This window comes from Nasonia vitripennis (assembly GCF_009193385.2).
Source record: "Nasonia vitripennis strain AsymCx chromosome 2 unlocalized genomic scaffold, Nvit_psr_1.1 chr2_random0006, whole genome shotgun sequence".
In the NCBI taxonomy this organism is placed as follows: Eukaryota; Metazoa; Arthropoda; class Insecta; order Hymenoptera; family Pteromalidae; genus Nasonia; species Nasonia vitripennis.
In genome coordinates, this window is record NW_022279613.1 from 428,795 (window position 1) to 448,554 (window position 19,760).

The 19,760-nt window shown below is 33.9% G+C and overlaps 1 protein-coding gene across 4 annotated transcripts in view; it reads right to left on the reverse strand.

The window, feature by feature from the left end:
• The window catches only part of Pgam5 (phosphoglycerate mutase family member 5), a 175,836-nt gene that overhangs the window by 131,362 nt on the left and 24,714 nt on the right, over positions 1–19,760 (reverse strand). The window contains exon 2 of one of the 4 annotated variants that reach the window (XM_031925157.2): positions 3,813–6,233. Coding sequence (XP_031781017.1) covers positions 4,214–5,617 — 1,404 coding nt within the window. The 5' untranslated portion in view covers positions 5,618–6,233 and the 3' untranslated portion in view covers positions 3,813–4,213. 4 annotated transcript variants of the gene reach the window in all.

Consider the following 19,760-nt stretch of genomic DNA (forward strand, 5'->3'; position numbering starts at 1 on the left):
GTTTAATTCCGGCTTTGTATGAGCCAGGCCACTTATGATTATCACAGCAGGCCTGACCATAAAAACTTCTTTTGCATTCGTCACACTCGATAATCGCTTCGCTGCACGCTGGTGAGACGAAGCAACGAGAACATGTGCGAGTAAACTTGTGATCTTCAATAATTTTAAAGCCGCAATCGCAGTAATTGCAAAAGAACTTTGCTTCTCGCGGCTCCAAAAATATTTAAGATAACATCATAGTGTGGTCCGAATGCAGAAGAAATGTACAGCCGGAAAGATGGTCGATATCGTTCCGTCCATCGAAAAATGGGAGGTTGCCTTTGCCGAATGTGTCGTACGCTACAAGCCCTATATTCTTGTCCGCGTAATAATTTTGAAATCGTTGCAATTCTTGTACCGTACAATCGTTATCGGGTACACGAACTGCAGCGTTGCGACACAATATTTCGGTCCTTTCCAGTTGCAGTTCCCGTCGTCCGTCCACACACACACACACACACATATATATATATATATATATATATATATATGTATTCTGTGAAAAAAAATTGACGGCAGCGTTCGTAGTCTATAATAAAAATACAGAGGGGTCTGCAAACTTTTGGACAATGAACAATCCAAAACTTATGTATTAAATTATGTACCAAAAACCGCTTCATACATTAGCAGGCAGATTATACTGTATATTAAAACAATATTTTATTCATTAGACTTAGTTAATTTAGTTGGAGAAAGCTACGTGCCAATGAATTGGCAGCGGTTTTCTCTTTAAGTTGGTAACGCCGAGCCATTTGTAATAGCAACTACAATCGTGTCAGCAAGTTCCCATCTTTTTAGAAAAAGTTTTCTAAACGCCAAGAAGATAGGAATAGTACCTATAAAGAAATATAGGCGCGCGAATACGCACTCGCAAAAAGCCATAGAGTGACTGGTGATGTCTGAGCGTGAGATAGACCGCGAGATAATTCACTGTTGAATTATAGGTAGCATTATAATAAGAATATTTTAGTTTTAAGAGCAATAACGGGGAATTCCGAAGAGAAGATGCCCTGCCGAGTTCGACGCCGATCTCGGCAGCTCATCTGCAGTTTTTATGATGAAAAGCTTCTCAGAGATGCGGCGCGTTCATTGCATATACAGAATACGTATGTGGAGTGTAGTCCAGTTACCATAAGATAAGCGCACGATCGGAAGCAAATGGGTTTTCTCAATTAAGAGAAATGCCCACGACAACAGCATTAGATACAAAGCGCGACTTGTTGCAAAGGGTTACGCCCAGCGGGAAAGCATAGATTTCTTGATACCTTTGCACCTGTCGTCCGCTACGAATCTATTCGCATTCTCCTAACGATCGCAGCCAAAGAAGATTTAGAAATCGCGCAGTTCGACGTAAAGACAGCATTTTTTCACGGCGACTTGCAAGAAGAAATCTATTTGCAGCAACCTGAAGCATACTTCACTGAAGAAGGTGCCGTTTGCAAACTACAGCGAAGCCTCTACGGCCTCAAGCAGTCTCCACGGTGTTGGAACAAGAAATTCGTCGGATTTTTAGAAACTTTTAATTTTAGCAGTATCGAGAGCGACAAATGAGTGTTCGTCGGCGAGGTAAATAATTTTGCAGTTTATTTAGCATTGTACGTCGATGACGGCTTAATTATGTGGAAAAGCCAAGCCGCGATAAATATTGTACTCGAATACTTAAAAAGCAATTTTCAGATTACCGAAAATGAGGCGAATCAATTCGTCAGTATGGAGATCACGCGTGATCGTCCTAATCGTAAACTTAAGATTAGTCAATCTAATTATATTAGCAAGATTACTGATAAGTTTAGTATGAATGATGCTAATGCAGTCAGTGTTCCTGCTGAACCTGGCGTAGTTTTTGATAAAGAAGCGAGTGAATGCGCACAGAATGAGAGTATACCGTATCGCGAAGCCGTAGATTCATTTTTATTCGCTGCTCGAGTGTATCGAGCGGGCATAGAATACGCGGTAAATTATGCCAGCCAATTTTTGACTTGTTTCACTCAACAGCACTGGAAATTATTCAAAAGAATAATTCGGCATTTGATTGGAACGCGTGATTTCGACATAGTATTCGGAAATTGTGGGAGTCAGGAAATCTGCGGTTATACTGACGCTGATTATTCCGGATGTACAGAAACTCGTAGATCGAGAAGTGGTTTTGTATTTTTGCTAAATGGTGAACCAATTTGTTGGTCCAGCTAGCGCCAGAGTATAGTATTGTTACGTCCGGACTACTCTTAATAAAATAGTCAACGTAATGATATGAGTAGTGGCAAAGGCTGTAATAAATGTTAATCCGCGCCTAGCACTCTCACTGTTAGTAAATAAATAAGAAGAACTTACCTTTGAGTACTGCGATGTTTAGTCTACAGAATGCAGATTCAAGCTCCTACTAGATGGGTAGGATTTCGTTGTAAAGAATTTTCAAAACACAAATTCTCTTCCACTGTAACTCTATTGTTTAATTAACTAGCTATATAAAATTCTCTTACAATATTGTTCACTTTTAATAGAGATGAAATGCGATTTTTATATTTATAATTGAAGCTGATTTTGCAAATAATGTATCGCCAATTGTCGAACCGACGCGTACGGAGCCCGCGACTGGCTATGAACTGCTCGTTTGAGATCGTATAAGGCTTTTTAAAACCTTCGTTCGTAACGTATTAAAAGTAGCGCGCGCTTACAACGTTACGAATTGCTGATTGATCATTTCGCTGATTCGACACTGACATGCATTCGACCGTGTGTCGAAACCGTACGGCGCATGCAATGCATTCTTCTTTTGAGAGTTTGAATTTTAATGTTTGTATTCTAATGATTATCATGCTTTCAGTTTTTTTAAAAATTTATGCGATGAGTCACACGACGTGACACCTCGGAGCCCAAAACATTGCAATTAATGAAAATTTTAACGTTATATTTTAAATTCAAACTCTCTGTTAAAAATGCTAGTTCTGTAGAATTTAAGTTCGTTGACTCTTGATTAGTTCAGCGTTACAAAAGTGTTTAGTAGGCAGATTTCGCTTATAAAACCGTAATACACTACCAGATAAGTACAGTTTTCTTCTTGCAATTTGTAAGTTTATATATTTATTAAACATCTACGGATTTCCGCTCAAACGCTACAGCATGGTCTGTGCAAGTATCTAAGTATATATTATTTGATTTTCCAATATATATATATATATATATATATATATATATATATATATATATATATATAATATATATATATATATATATATATATATATATATATATATATATATATATATATATATATATAATGCTTATATTACTAATTCCTTTTTTTTCTTTTGTTTTTTAGTTCAAGGACTGGCAATACACCAGGGCGGTCAAGAGAGTGAAGCGAGAAAATTTGCCTACTCCGGTTCCACCTAAAGCGGGTTACCGTCGGTATCAACGCATATGTGTAAGTATTTCTCTTTTCATTTTATTTTTGATTTATCTTGATAATTCCTTACATAATAATAATAAAAATTTCTTTTGTTTATTTTCAGTTTCAAGATTGGGAATCCACCCGCTCCTGGAGGCGTTGCGACCGTCTCAACAATAGTGTTTACCTGGAAGGTGACTATAGGCCTGATGAAGACACCTAGGGCATCGCTGCTCTGACGTTTTATGAATTAAAAGTTTATCCAAATAATAATAAACGCGTTTATATCGAGGTCTTCATGGACCATTATCATGTAATTGCCGGTCCAATTATAAAACATCGATACTCTTGTAATTGTATATAATAATAATGTAATAATCAACTATTCACTTTGTTATTTTATTTTTCCTTTATTCCTTATCCTATCCTAACAAGTTTCCTGTAACTTGCAATTTGGATTTCCTTAAAGTCAAATTTTCATTTCATTTTCATATATACACACACACACACACACACACATATATATATATATATATATATATATATATATATATATCTTTTAAATTGATTCTGAATATTCTAATTCTGTCGCATTTCGTTCAGCTATCAAATAATACATTTTTTGTCAATTAAAAGGAGTTTGAATACAAAAAAAATATATTTTCTCTGAGGATTAGTGTTTTAAAGAATAAACTTTACACATTCAAATTTACAACTATCAAGTTACAAAAAAGAATTTTTTTTATTATTGCTTATCATTTAGAAGCATTAAAGAAATTTTTATATTTAATCTAAATTCAAAGAAAAAATTCCTTTATTTTTCGCGTCTGGAATAGTAGGTTTAGTTGGCGTGACGCTTGGTGGTCTGTGTGGAATAGGAGGTGGTTGTATAGGTCTAGAAATTACTGGAATGACTTCGACTTCCTGTAGTTCTGTCTCCTCGTACACTGCGTTTCTCTTCTGGTAGTTCTTGCATTCATTTTTAACTGGGTTATTCTGTAGTGACGTTAGCAGATGCGTGATAGAGCTGAATAATGCTCCAATCAGATATATTGACCATCCGTAAATCGTGTGGAGAGTATAGCCTCTAATAATTGTATCAATTATTAATTTTCCAATGTGCAAAATTATTAATATCATTATAAATGCTGATGAGAATGAACCCCATGTTGTTAGTTTTTCAATTATTAAGTGCCAGGTGCTATCGGCAATGTGTTTTAGTGTATTTTCTGTAAAAATTTCTCCTGACGTGTGTTCTCCTGCCATTTCTCTTGCTATTACGTTTAAAAGTGATGCTTTTTCTATTAGGAGCATCAGTTGTTGTTGTAATTTATCCAAGTCGTTTTGTGAATACACTCTGCTTGTAGCTAGTCCTTCTATTGATTCAAAAGTCCAGCCGATTTTCGTATTTGGTTTTAACACATTCGGTGCTTCTGTTTTAATAGGTTTTGATCCAAATTTTATCCATTTTTCAGCTATTTTATAATACGTAGGTATTATAGAATTGCAATCTGATTGCAATTCTTTAATACCTCGTTTTATTAAAATATAAGTTTTTGGTGTTAAAAACCAAGTTTCATTGCCTGTTAATACTGGCAAATGATTATAACATTCATTTAGGTGTAAGATCTTGACTGTTTTTGGAATACATTTTATGAGGTGTACTACTTCTCCAGCAACTCTTGCAATATATCCGGGATGTTTCATGATGTTATAGGCAAATTCATCTGGTGCTAACGTGGCTATGGATAGGGAATTCTGGATAACCTTCTTTTCCAATTCGCATTTTTCTGTGATTATATTTACGTATAAATTATTGATCTGCTTTCTTAAATGTTTCTCAATGTATACAAACGTAGAATTTACGTAAGTAAATAAATCTAAATTCACAGAATGATCATTATTCACTCTATCAGTTTCGTAAAAATACATATTTAGTTTACTATCTTTCACTGCAATCAATAGTTTTGGGTGTTCTGTTCTTATGAACTCTCGATTACAATGCATTATTTTATTCCTAGTAGATAACGCGAATGTGATATCGTTAGATCTAACCGCATAAACAATTTCTTTATTTTCATTACTAGTATATTTAGTCGCAATACCCTTAAATAGAATGTCGTACGCATTTTTAAAGCATTCTCCCGTGGGCAAAACGTCCCAAAACGTATGACCGTCTTCCATATCCATACAATTTTTATCCGAAAATTTACATACTACTCATGAACTTAGCAGTAACTAGTCATTATTTAAGTTTACTCTAGCTGTATTTTCTATTAATGTGATTTTGATTAAGCCATGAACAAATAATTTATTCCAAGAACAAAAACTATCAGCGTAGGAAGTGCCTGAACAAGACTTGCCCTCCGCACTACCTGCGAAATCTATGCCTTTCGTCGTTGTTGCATTTATTTTTAAATTTGATATAGTATGAATGTTTTCATATTTAAAAATACCCGTTTCATGAATAGCTTTACATTGTTCATGACTTATCCCTTCGATGTATTGTTGTTCTGCATTTGCCGTTGGTATAAGGTGTCCAAATATCCCGCAGTCGAAGATTTTCGATGAATTTCGATTTTACATTGAATAATTGGTACTGTCCTGAAGTCTGCTATTTGCACGAGTTCTATGGCGACGCTTGACGAGTTTACTTGCGAGGTGTGGAAATCACATTCTCCAGAGTCGAGTAACGAAAATGTCGTAATATTTGGTGTTGCAGATCCACAGTCATATCCAATAACTGCTACAGTTACTTTAATGTTTACAGTAAAAATTATTATGTTGATGATCATGATTATTTTTCCTAAAACAGAAAATTATAATAGTTTTTCTTTTTATAAATAATTAGTTTATTAGCATGCGCTGTGTTTCGCTTCCCGTTTTTGTTTATTACGATATTGCTATTCTCACCGATCTCTAGTATTTCAAAGGGTCCTAAATTTTGATTTTTTTCTAATTTTCCGGGTTTTGGTTCTTTTATGAGCCAAACTTGATCATCTTTATCGAAGTTTACTGGATAAATCTATCATAATATTTGTTTGATTTCTCTTTCGCGAGTATCAGATTTTCTCGTGCTAGAGTAGCAATATCTTGCATATTTTTTACTAAATTTGTTATATAATTATTAAATGTTGACAATTGTTTAGCTGCTTTTAAAGCTTCACTTGAAGGTAGTCTAGGAGGGTAAGCGAAAACCAGTTCATGTGGTGTAAATTTATGAGCACTATATACGCTTGTATTATAATGAAATTGTGCTAATTCTAGTGATTTTTCCCATTCTCCCTTTTTTGTGCAAAAATTTTTCAATTATTCACATAGTGGGTGATGCACCCTTTCTAATGACCCATTGGACTGGGGAGAAAAGGCTGTAGTTTCTATTTTGGAAAATTTAAAACTCTTTGCAATAGTTTTTAAGAGTTAACTAGTGAAATTCTGTATATTAAAACTACTTTAGCAGAGCTAAAAATACATATAAATTTTTTTATAAACGCGTCAGCAACTGATTCTGCAGTTTGACCCGCTAAAGGTACGGCTATTAAGAATTTAGATAATTGATCTTGTATTGTCAGAATGTATTTATTTTGATTTTTTGTTGAATTTAAGGTAGTTCACCGGAATATTTATTTTCTTAGGATATCGCTCAAACTTTGTTTACATGTTCAATTAAGTGTCCTCTACAACGTGGTATTTTTTTACCCCCCAAGCGACATTATTTTTAGAGATATTGAACCTTGAAATTTTGTATTTTAACATGGGAAGCCTATACCGAGTCCGAATGTTGAGGACGTTTAGTTGAATTGCGAAGCGAATTTTCTTAGAATATTTTTAAAAAAACTAGCTTATTGTGTAAAATAGCAATACAAATCATGGAAAATAAGTTGGATAGGGCAAACGAGGCTTTTTTTAAAGATACAACCATTCAAAGTTTTCATCCCATGCTATCAGTATATCTATATAGGAGCGCAGTGTTTCTCCCTCTTACAAGTTTTTTGTACTCTAAACAATTTATATCACCATTCTAATGTTTCATACTAAGAATTGTAAGGTTTTGACATTAGATAACACTGCATAATATCTTAAAAAAGGAATTTTCTAATAAAAACCCTGATTGAGCACCACTGCAGCCGGTGAACTACCTTAATGGACCTACTATATCCATGGCTCCTTTATCGAATGTTTTGAAAGGTGTATCTGTTATTATCATTGGCTATCTTGTTTTTACCCTTTATAGTTTATTTCTTTGACAATCTTCACAATTTTTAATTCTAATCTAGATATCTGCTTTTAAATTTTTCCAAAAATATTTATTTTTGATACGATTAAATGTTCGATATTCTACTGAGTGTCCTCCTATAGCACTTGAATGGTTTAAATTAAATATTTTGTCTCTGTCCCTTAATTCAACATATCCTATATAATTTAGACAAATTACTACTTTTATGTCAGATTGGTGAAAAACTTTAACTAAAATTTCTTCTATTTCCGGCCAATTGATGTTATTTATTCTTAAATCTTTAGAAATGCTAAAACTTTTAACTTTATTGTGTATCATGATTTCTCTCAGAAGCTCAAAGTTTTTTAATACATTTTCTTTTACCCTGGTTGCTGATTGACCTGTATCCATGCATATTATAAATACTTTCGTTTAATTTAAATTAATAATTTCAATTTCGTTTATATTTAAATATTTATTAGCCATAGCATTTTTTCTATTCATAAACCATTCTGTTTTCTGGTCTAAAGATTTGCCCTGTTTATTTATGACGTGCGCGATGTTATCCTTTCTAAATTGTATAGATTTTTTTTGTATAAACGATTTCTTGACAATGCATCCGCGTTTGTATTAATTTTCTCTGGTTTATAAATAATTTCATAATCATGATCTAATGATTGTAATCTCCATTTTTGTACTCTACTGTTTTTATCTGCTGATTTGAATGATAATAGTGGCTTATGGTCAGTAATTATTTTGAATTTGTTGCCATAAATATAATTTTGAAAAGTTTTTACTGCAAACATGATTGCAAGGGCTTCACGCTCATAAGTATGATAATTTTTTTCTGCTGCTTTCAATATTCTTGACGCAAATGCAATCGGTCTGTCCTCACCGATCTCTCCTTGTGATAATACGCATCCGAGTTCATAATTAGATGCATCTGTTGTTATAATAAATGGTTTTGTCATGTCTGGAAACTGTAGTACTGTCGCCGAATACAGCTTCTTTTAATCGTTCAAATGCTTGCTGTTATTCTTTATTCCATTCAAATTTTACTTGTTTTTGTAATAACTGTACAATTGGTGTAGCTATTTCTGTAAAATTTCTTATGAATCGTCTATAGTAGCCTGCTAATCCTAAAAATTCTTGAACATTTTTAACATTTCGTGGGATTGGAAATTTTGTTATGGCTCCGATTTTCTTTGGATTTGTTTTCATTCCTCGCTCACTAATAATGTGACTTAAAAACTCTACCTCTTTCTGAAAAAATTTACATTTACTTGTTTCTAATTTAAGTCCAGCTTCAGTTAATTTTTGTGCTACTAGATTAAATCTTTCGTTATGCTCTTCTACTGTATTTGATACTATACTTATGTCATCTATATAAATATAGCAAAATTCTTTCTCTAGCAGTTCTCCTAGTACTTTTATTAATACTCTTCGAAATACTCTAGGTGAGTTAATTAATATAAACAGTAGTACTTTAAATTCAAATATTCCTAGTGGATGTATCCTAAACACTGTTTTATGTATGTCTGACTCTTTCGTTCTTATTTGATGAAAGCCTGATACCATATCAATCGTTGTAAAATAGCTGCTTTTTCCCATAAAATCGAATATCTCCGTTATATGCGGTAATATGTACGGATCTGGTATTGTTTTAGCATTTAATTGTCGGTAATCAATAACTAACCTCCATTTCTTCTTTCCATCTTTTGTTAGACCTTTTTTTGGTACATCCCATGCTGGAGCATTAAATGCGCTCGTTGAGGATCTAATTAATTCATTTATTATTAATTTTTTTGTTTCACTGATAGCTATTTGTTTTAATGTATAGGGTAATGAAAATTGTTTTACATAAACTGGCGTTTCGTCAGTTAAATTTATCTCATGCTCTTCTACATTGCATGTCCCCAACTTTTCTCCTTCTAGCCAGCATATGTATTCGTTTAATAATATTAAATCTCTCATTTTTACTTTTAAGTCTGATGCAAAGCTTAAATCACTTACGATTATGCATTTTATACGATGAATTGTTAAAATGCAAAACGGCTCTCAAACGTTAGAATGTCAGCAACTTCAAAATTTTTATAAGCCTACGACTAAAATTAATCTTTCTTCAGAATTTGTAAATAATGATTTTTCATTTTGTCCTGACCAGTATAAAGTGATAAGTAAACCAGATTTAGCTTGGTTATCGTGTCGAATGAACATTACGCACACTGCCTTACCAGAAAATAGTGCACAAACGACCCCAACGTAGGCTTCTTTTAACGGAATCGTAATAGACGATCAACGTGATATTCAAAACGTTGGTTTTTTACCAATAATACCGTATCCAGTGACAGAGTATGCCACAGTATATACGACTATGTGCAACTTAAAAAATATATTACAACAGTTAGATCAAAAGTATTTTCCTCTATTTTGTGATGAAGGTGTTTATCACATTGCTAGCCATATACAAATTATCCGAGCGAAAGAATTCGAAAATATAACGATGATGCTTGGAAGTTTCCATATGACGAAGGTTCTGTTATTCTGCATTGCCAGATATTTAAAGGAAAGCGGCGCTGAACATACATTTATCGAATCCGGATTATTTGGGATTAATGTAGTCGATCAAATTCTCAGCGGCTCGCATTATTCTAGGTCTGCAAAAGAATATTTTATACTTGGAGAGGCCTTACAAAGATTACAATTAGAGGCATTTTTCAATCGAAATGACTTAGATAATTACGACAACGATCTTAGTACGGTAACAGCTTTGCAAGATACTCTAGCCGAAAAGAATGTCGAAGAAAGTAGAGCACTATTTTTCAAGTTTCATTCAAAATTGTGATGGAATAAAACAAGATTTTGAACAATTTGTTCGAAAGCGGAGTGTTGAATCTCCTCTATTTAAATATCGGACAAATGTTTTAGTATTGATTTAGTTATTGAGAGATATTATTCGCGTGGATCGAACTGGTAATTGGTTATTACACGTCGAAACTGTTAGAAAGCTAATTCCTGTCTTTCATATTTTTGACCGAACAAATTATGTTCGCTGGGGTTCTCTATACCTACAAGATATACTTAAATTAAAAGAACATAAAAAAGAACTATACAATGAGTTCATGTTGGGCAGTTTTACTGTTAAAAGATCGTCTGCTGCAAGTACATCTGTGGGAACTGATCAAGGTTTAGAGCAAACCATAAACCGATCACAAAAAAGTAGCGCTGGAATTATTGCTAGTATTAAAAAAAAGAGTATGTGGCAGCATGGAATTTATATCATCATGAGTAGGTAAACTAGGCCGTCATCAGCACATGCCGTTATGAGCACACGCCGTCATCAGCACATGCCGTTATCGGCACACGCCGTTTCTGGCACAGGCCGGTACTGCCACACTCAGATGAGAGAGCGGTAAGAAAGCGGTGAGAGAGCGGTCGATAACGTCATCAACGCTGGCGTTGCGACCGCGAGATCCCCGATCGATGCGTCTGGGTGCTGGTGGTGACGTCAACGGCCCGATGTTACCTTCTGCTGTTGATACCGATGGCTTGCTTCTTTACCGATGTCTCCATAGTAGTGAGAGACAAGTTTGAACGAACGGCTTTGTCTTCTTAGCTATGGGTGCATATCGTTCAGTAACTATAGGTACATGTCATTCTGTGCTGACGCTTTATAGAAGAAGGTCGTCTTTTCATTACATCATGTCCGTATTGTAAGTATTTAATATAGTCATGTATGAGCATAAATAAGTTTACACAATTTATTTGTAGTTGATTAAATATATATATTTTATTTACAATCATATATAAATACTTATTTTCAATCAACTACAACTAAATTGATGTGTGACTATAAATTAGTATACATAACCATATATATATATATATATATATATATATATGAATTATTAAAATTATATAGACACAAACTTTGTGTATGAATATACGATCATATATGATTATGTATATTGACTATACATGATTATTAAAAAATTATATAGAGACATACGTCGTGTATTAATATACGATCATATATGATTATGCATATCGACTATATATGATTTTCTAACTTACACAAGTATATATAAATCATTTTTATTCGAGCATATATATATAATATTTCAAATTAAATTGAATTGAATAAATTTATACAAATTCTCATTTTTCTTTTTTAAATTTTGGCAGAAACAGACTTCCACCGCTTCCTCTATGTGTTAAGGAAAGGTTGTTTTTGGAAGTTGGAGAGGAGTTTTATGGCGACAATAACTCGTTCTATGCAACAATGCTACACACTCAAGAAGATGGAACAAGCTTCAAGAAAACTGACATCGAGTTATTTGAAAATCTACACAATTTCTTAAAACAAATTGACGTACCGCTTATACAGAAAAGATTACTTTTATTGGAAATAGACGCTTCGGTAATTTTTTATAATCATAATAAAACAAGTTTACACTCAACATGACAAACGTCAGTGTAGAAAGATTTGAAAAATTTATAAGTGTAATACGACCTTTACGTAAGTTAGGTTAAGATTATGTTAAATTCCAGGCTACTTTAACTTACACAAGGCTGTATTACACTTGTAAATTTTTCAAATCGTTCTTCGCTGACGTTTTTCATATAAAGTGTAAAACTAATATATTATTGTTTACAAATTTTATTAATAAATATACTTTTTAGGTATTTGGCACAATGCATGATTTCTATACGTCATTCATTTGGGAACCGGATGATCAACCATCTCATTTTATGCAAGAAAGAATAAGTTTATTTATGAATAACAGATTTTTTTGTATGAAATATGTGGAGAGGTCACCCGACAACAATATCTATTTGTTTTTAAAACAGTACGTGATTGTTTATATCACAATATACCAAACGTTGCTACTTTATTACTGGAAAATTTAATAAAAGAATTGGAAAATTAAATATGTCTTTTTATACTTTCAAATAAAATTATAGTTTAAATTAGTGTATTAAATTTTAAATATAAAATTAAACAAAATCATATATATACATTGAAATAATGTGTTAATGTAAAATGAATAAAATAAGCCCGAATAAAAAATTATATGTATATAAACATTGAATAAAATTTATATTTAACTTTATATCAGCGTATTAATTTTGCTGTAATTTGAAATCAAAAAAATTAAACAAAATTATATAGAGAAAATCGTCATATCTGATCATAGTATTACATCTGGTTTAAATTTGATACTTGATTTCAAGATAAAAAGAGACCCCGAACACTCTGTCGGTATATGCAGGAAACATTATCACTGGTTTCAGGCTGAAACAGACACAGAGCTCTTTACCCATCCTTATCGGTATATGTAGGAAACGCAATCGACTGATATATACTAGGGATCTATAATTTTTTACATATTCTCTACTTCATCATCAAAAATCCTTTAATATTTTTGGTTTCTGTCCAAGTACCCAAGACTTCAGTGCGCATGCGCTTTCAGCTGCACATACCGGTGTTTTACATAGTTTGTGATTGTTGCATGTTGTATAACTCTTCTTTCGTAGCTCTTTCAAAGATGGACATCTCATTTCACCAAGGTCAAAGACATAAGGTACTAGTCTCTCCAACCATCTTCTTTTCTCCGGACCTTTGACATAGATCTTATGAGCTCCTCGTAGAAGATTATGAAGAGTATGCACTAGATCTTCGTAAGGTATCTCTCCATCATTCCAGAATATTCCTAGATAGATGTGTTCTAACCACCGGTTCTCACATTTTCTCCATCTCGGTAGGGTGTTCCAAGAGTACGGTGGTCGAAAGAGCAAGACTGATGGAGTTGCATCTTCCTCGAGAGCAACGATCGCTACCTCTTTGAAGATGAACTCGTTGCAAGTGCTCTTGAAGCCTTGGATATCTACTACGTAGGCCATGGCGAAATGATTACTAAAACGTATCTGGTTCCTCTTTATACTGCTTGCGAGAGCTATGTCAACCAAGCAGATGACGACTTCCCCCTCCACTTTCCTCTTAGTCAATCAGATCAATGCTTCCCCTTCTACATTCTTACGAACCAATCAGCGTTACAGCTTTTCTACTGCATTATAGTGGGGAGACTTCTACTTAAGAAAAAATTGATGCTTAAAAAATCATTATTGTTCAAAGAAAGTTAAACATGTGAACCTGTTGCTCGTACAAGAAAACCATATATGATAATTAAATAATTTATTGCATTTTTTTTAACATTAAAGAAGGCATTTGAAAAATGGGTGCTGGCCGAGCAGCACCCATTTTATTGTATTATTTATCTTGGAAATAAGAACTCGCGCAAAAAAATGTTGTAGATCATTTTGTTTATAATTTTTGATGCGCAATCGATGAAGATTGGTCATAATTAATAATTTTATTCATGGGTGCTATCTTCCTAGACCTTAGACACATATATAGATGAGAACGAAGAGGAACAACAAGGAAATTTGAGAGTTCCACGATTCCATTACGTATGGATTAAAGATTTGTCTCGTTTAGTAAATTTACAGTTATCAAAGAATTCACATAAAAAACATCTCTGTGATCGTTGTCTTCGCTATTTTCATGATAAGCCAAAATTTAAAGCTCACGTAGTCGACTGTTTACAAGCAAATATGTGCAAAGTGTCGCTACCTCAAGAAAAAGAATTCAAAAACGTCAACAACAAAGAGAGAGTTCCAATAGTTGTGTATGCAGACTTCGAATGCATACTCAAGCCTGTTGACGATAATCGAGCTTACCAAGAGCATGAACCCTTCAGCATTTGCTGCTATATTCAATACACTTATGACGAATTCAAATGCAAGTACATCAGTTACAAAAGAAAGACAGAACACGACGAAGATCCTGCGAAATGGTTTGTTTCACAACTCTACATGCTAGCTGAAGAACTCCCCAACATGCACAAGAATCCCTTGTCAATGAAGGATATGGATCAAAGATCGTTTGATTGTGCTACGACTTGTCACATCTGTGGGGGACCGTTCAACGTGACAGACATCAAAATTCAAGATTATTGTCACCTTACGGGACAGTAAGTTGTTTATTATCAATCCGATTATTATCAATTTATCTAATAACTATTCTTTTTCCAGATATCGTGGAGCGGCTCACAACAGCTGTAATCTCAACTATAAGGATTCTTGATGCATTCCAGTTGTATTCCACAACTTGAGCGGATATGATTCGCACTTGTTCATAAAGGAGCTTGCCAATAACTTCAAGGGACGAGTCTCTATCATACCGCAAAATAAAGATAAGTACATCTCTTTCACCAAACATATTGATGGAAGTGACATCAACTTCAAGTTTATCGACTTCTTCCGATTCATGCCATCTTCACTTGACAAACTTGCATCGTATTTAGACAAGTTGGAAATAGTCGATAGAGAGTTCAAGAAGGAGTTCAGCGATGTTCAGATAGAACTACTTAGAAGGAAAGGTGTGTTCCCGTACGATCACATCAAATCTTTTGACTACTTGAACGAGACCTCCCTTCCAGACAAGAAGAGTTTCTATAGTAGCCTCTATGATAGTGGAATATCAGACGAGGACTACAAGCATGCTCAGACGGTCTGGAATGCTTTTAATATAGAAACACTTGGTCAGTACTCAGACCTATATCTAAAAACTGACGTACTTCTCCTCGCTAACGTGTTCGAGGACTTCAGATCCAAGTGTCTCCATACCTATGAGCTAGATCCTGCTCATTACTATACCACCCCCGGATTTACATGGGATGCTATGTTGAAGTATAGTGGCATCAAGCTCCAGCTGCTAACAAATATAGACATGCTACTCTTCGTCGAGCGGGGCATTCGAGGTGGTATTAGCCAATGCTGTAATAGATATGCCAAGGCCAACAATCGATACATGGAGTCTGGATACGATGAGAATAAAGAGCCAAAGTACCTGATGTACTATGATGTCAACAACTTATATGGATGGTAAGTTCCCATTGAAATAATGATATTAATGATGATATACTAATATATCCTATATTTCTAGGGTAATGACACAATCCCTGCTATGTGATGGCTTTAAGTGGGTGGAAGACCTGAATTGTGACTTCTACAATGTTCCCGACGATGCTCCTGTAGGATACATCCTGGAGATAGACCTCGAGTATCCGGAAAGTCTCCACGATACTCACAAGGACCTTCCACTCTGTCCAGAGCATGCAGCACCACCAGGATCAAACCAAGAGAAGCTAACCACTCTGAACAACAAGGAGCGATATGTCCTGCATTACGTTGCTCTCAAGCAAGCTCTCGAGTATGGTCTTCGATTGAAGCATATCCATCGTGCTCTCCAATTCAACCAGAAGCCATGGTTGAAGCCATACATTGACTTGAACAGCGAGATGAGAAAGAATGCGAAGAATGAGTTCGAGAAGATGCTCTTCAAACTTTAATAACGCAGTGTATGGAAAGCAATGGAGAATGAGTGAAAGAGAGTCGACGTGAAGCTGGTAAACAAGAGGAAAGGTCGCTATGGCTGTGAGGAATACATTGCTCAGCCCAACTTCCACAGCTGTGCGATTTTTAATGAGAATCTCGTGGCTGTACAACTTGCCCGCACTGAGATCTCTGTTCGCAAGCCCATCTACATTGGATTGGCAGTGTTGGACTTGTCGAAGAGCCTTGTTTACCGCTTCTACTATAAAAAAACGCGTACACAATGTAAAACCGGACTTTTTTACCACAATATTCTTGTAAAAACAAAGAAAATGAGACTTGGTGGGTTAAAATCCATTGAGTAGAAGCTGAGATACAGGCGTCTACATACGCACATAGACACACACACACACCCATCCGTACGGACATTTTCCAAAAGCACCACACACACACACACACACACACATATATATATATATATATATATATATATATATATATATATATATATATATATATATATATATATATATATATATATATATATATATATATATATATATATATATATATATATATATATATATATATATATATATATATAATATATATATTGTGTGTGTGTGTGCGTGTGTGTGTATGTAGATTTTAAATGTAAAACCTATACAAAAAAAAACGGTCTGATGATTCGAATTTTTTTTAAGCATGATGTAATGTAGTGAGGTCAATTATTTTTTGTGTACGTGTTATCAATTCAGAATATCCTAGAACTGAATTTCATTAAATTGGTTTGTTCAAAGCTGAGATATTCAACGATAAAAACAGCCATTTTTGCTATATTTAGAGCCTCATACAGCCCACAAATATTAAGTTACGGAACTAAGATTTTCACTTTACTGAAGTTTAACTCTTTGTCAACAATTGACCAAGGCGTCGTTCACCCAGGAATATTTTATAGGCTTTATTTTTCATTCCAAAAATATTTTCGTTTGACCGACATTTCGAGCTAGCACCTTGCCCGGGGCAATAAAGAGCTGAAATGGATCTGTAGGCAAAAACTTTAGGGCTTGGGTCGGGGCGATCACTCAGGTCAAAATTTTCACGATCATGCTTTCCGGTATTTCTATCGGATTTTTATCTCTGAATTTTTCTATATATTTTTGACAAATATTAGTTAAATAAAAAACATCATTGTTTACAAATATTCTTTAAATATTCTTTGATAAAAAAAATATTTGCGGAAATAAATTAAAAATTATTGTACCTATAAAAACTATAATAGTAAGAGTAAAAATATTTATGTTATTTAGTTTAAAATAAATAAAATACGAGAACTACAAATCTTAGTTTGTCTTGTCGACTAGCGTAAAATTTGGAAAAGGAGTGAATGGCTATAAATTTTTTATAGGGTGATTAGCTGAAGGTGATTATCGCCGTTACCTCAAAATACTTGCTTAGCTGAGGGCTCAAGTGCACAAACTTTCATCAACTTTTAAGCAGCTTAAGCGCCACCTAAAAATAATTTAAAAATTCTGAAAAATGCAGGCTAACTTTTTGCTATGCCGGAATGGGAGACTGCATCAAGATTTTTGCTACTCGAAAGTTCGTGTTTTTTGGGACACCCTAATATATATATATATATATATATATATATATATATATGGGTGTGTGTGTGTGTGTGTGTGTAATTAAATTATCCCATAATATTATAAACACAATATACCCTAATAGCACAAACCGTTTTAAAATGTTTTAAATGCGTGCAGCTTCCCATATAGCACCCAATCTTTTGGCAATATTTCCTCAAGGGTACATTTGTAGATTCGTCAGATTCGAAAATATTGTGCGAAGGTTAAATAACCTTTAAGAAATTTCCCTGCAATATTGCTGTAAGGCATATAATGTCCGTTTTTGGATTGCTTTTTGTTTTCTGGTAAACTAAAATTTTCTTTTTATGTATTAGAACGTGATACAGACACCATAAGTACAATAAAAAGGGCATGACAAGTTACGTAGTAAGTATCTTGAGAGTTGTTTCTAATGGATCAACATATAACTTAATTCTAAGTTAAGTAAGCGCTTAATTGAACAGAACAATTTTTTTGTTTTATTATAATTAAATATAATTAACTTGACTTTGTTTGATTAATCTCATTTTTTTATCTGTAATTTCGTTGTGGAATATATCAAACTCACCTAACCTTTTACTTTTATAGAAGTCAAATTTTTTTTAGAGATTTCAGTCCTTTGAAGTTAATTATTTTGAGTATTTCATATTTCTCCTAGGAATAAAATGTAAGCGTCTTAAGCACCTTTTGACAATATTTTTTTTTGTAACATTTTTATTATTAACTTGAAAACACTGATTGTTCTGTCGCAAAATATTAGTATGGTGGCTATGATTAATAACGCATGTTGAAAAAATTTAGATAGATGTAAATTTTTACTGTCCACAAATATTATTATTACACTAAGACACCAAAAACTACGAAGCATACCACCTAGACTTCGTCATCGACCACCCTGTACACCTAGACGCCGTCCTCATATGATTTATTTTCCGGGACGTAGTCCCGCTGGTCGGTATATGTGTGATCACATCACTCTTAACACTAGCCGTGTGCGGCCAAATTCATGGTCTGAACATTTGGACTAAAGAATCCCAAACGGATTTTAGCATTTTTGTTGAGACATGCTTGTTTATTGTAAAAAAACTGCTTTCTTGACAATATATCGATTGAAAATCATAGTTAAGCATACAAATATGATTTACGCCAAAAAAATTTAGATACAATAATGTTGTTAATAAATGAGGGGTTTGGTGCAATAAATAATATCACCCATTATTCCTGTGGACCCTTTGGGTTAGTGTTGTACCTTTATTTAATACTCATTGTTGGAGATTACACTTATATCGTCGGATACGCACAACATGTGCTCGGGCTCACTACATAGCCATCTAACGCTCTCGGCGGTCGAGCTGCTTCTCTGCTCTATACTCACGCTCTCACTCTATACCTATAGTTACCGCTACCGCGCGCTAGTCTATCCTGCTTGCTATAGTCGCGCACGCATGCCTGCTCACATACTCTATATAGTGTGTACGGATAGTAGCATATAAACTACTCATATCTCAACACACCTCCTTAATTTTTATGCTACTTAAAGTTTAAACAATTTTTAAATTTATTCTAAAATTTTCGAATTTATTTCTACCCAGAGCCTTTGTTAAAATATCAGCAATATGATTTTCTGAGTCTACTTTTACAATTTCAATTTCTTTCTTTTCGTAGCACTCATGTACAAAATGATAATGTACTTCAATGTACTCTGAGTTTTTCGTCATGTTACCAAACTTTGTTAATGCTATGGCTCCTGAGTTAGCCTTATATATTTTTATTGGTTTTTCTAAATTTATACTTGGGTCTTTTAGCAAATTTTTAATAAATTTGATTTTACTTAGAGCTTCTGATACAGCTACGTACTCAGCGGCTGTTGACGACTTAGTCACACTGCCCTGTTTTCGGACTTTCCAATATATAAAATTCCATAAACTCTTATAATAAATCCTTTCGTGGATTTCCTATCGGATTTATCTCCTGCTCAATCAGCATCGACAAAACTGTCGATGACTTCAGCTTTTTTATTCTTTTTATAAGTTAACAAGTTTTATAAGTTTTCATTAGTCAAATACAAATATTTTAGAACTCACAACGCATA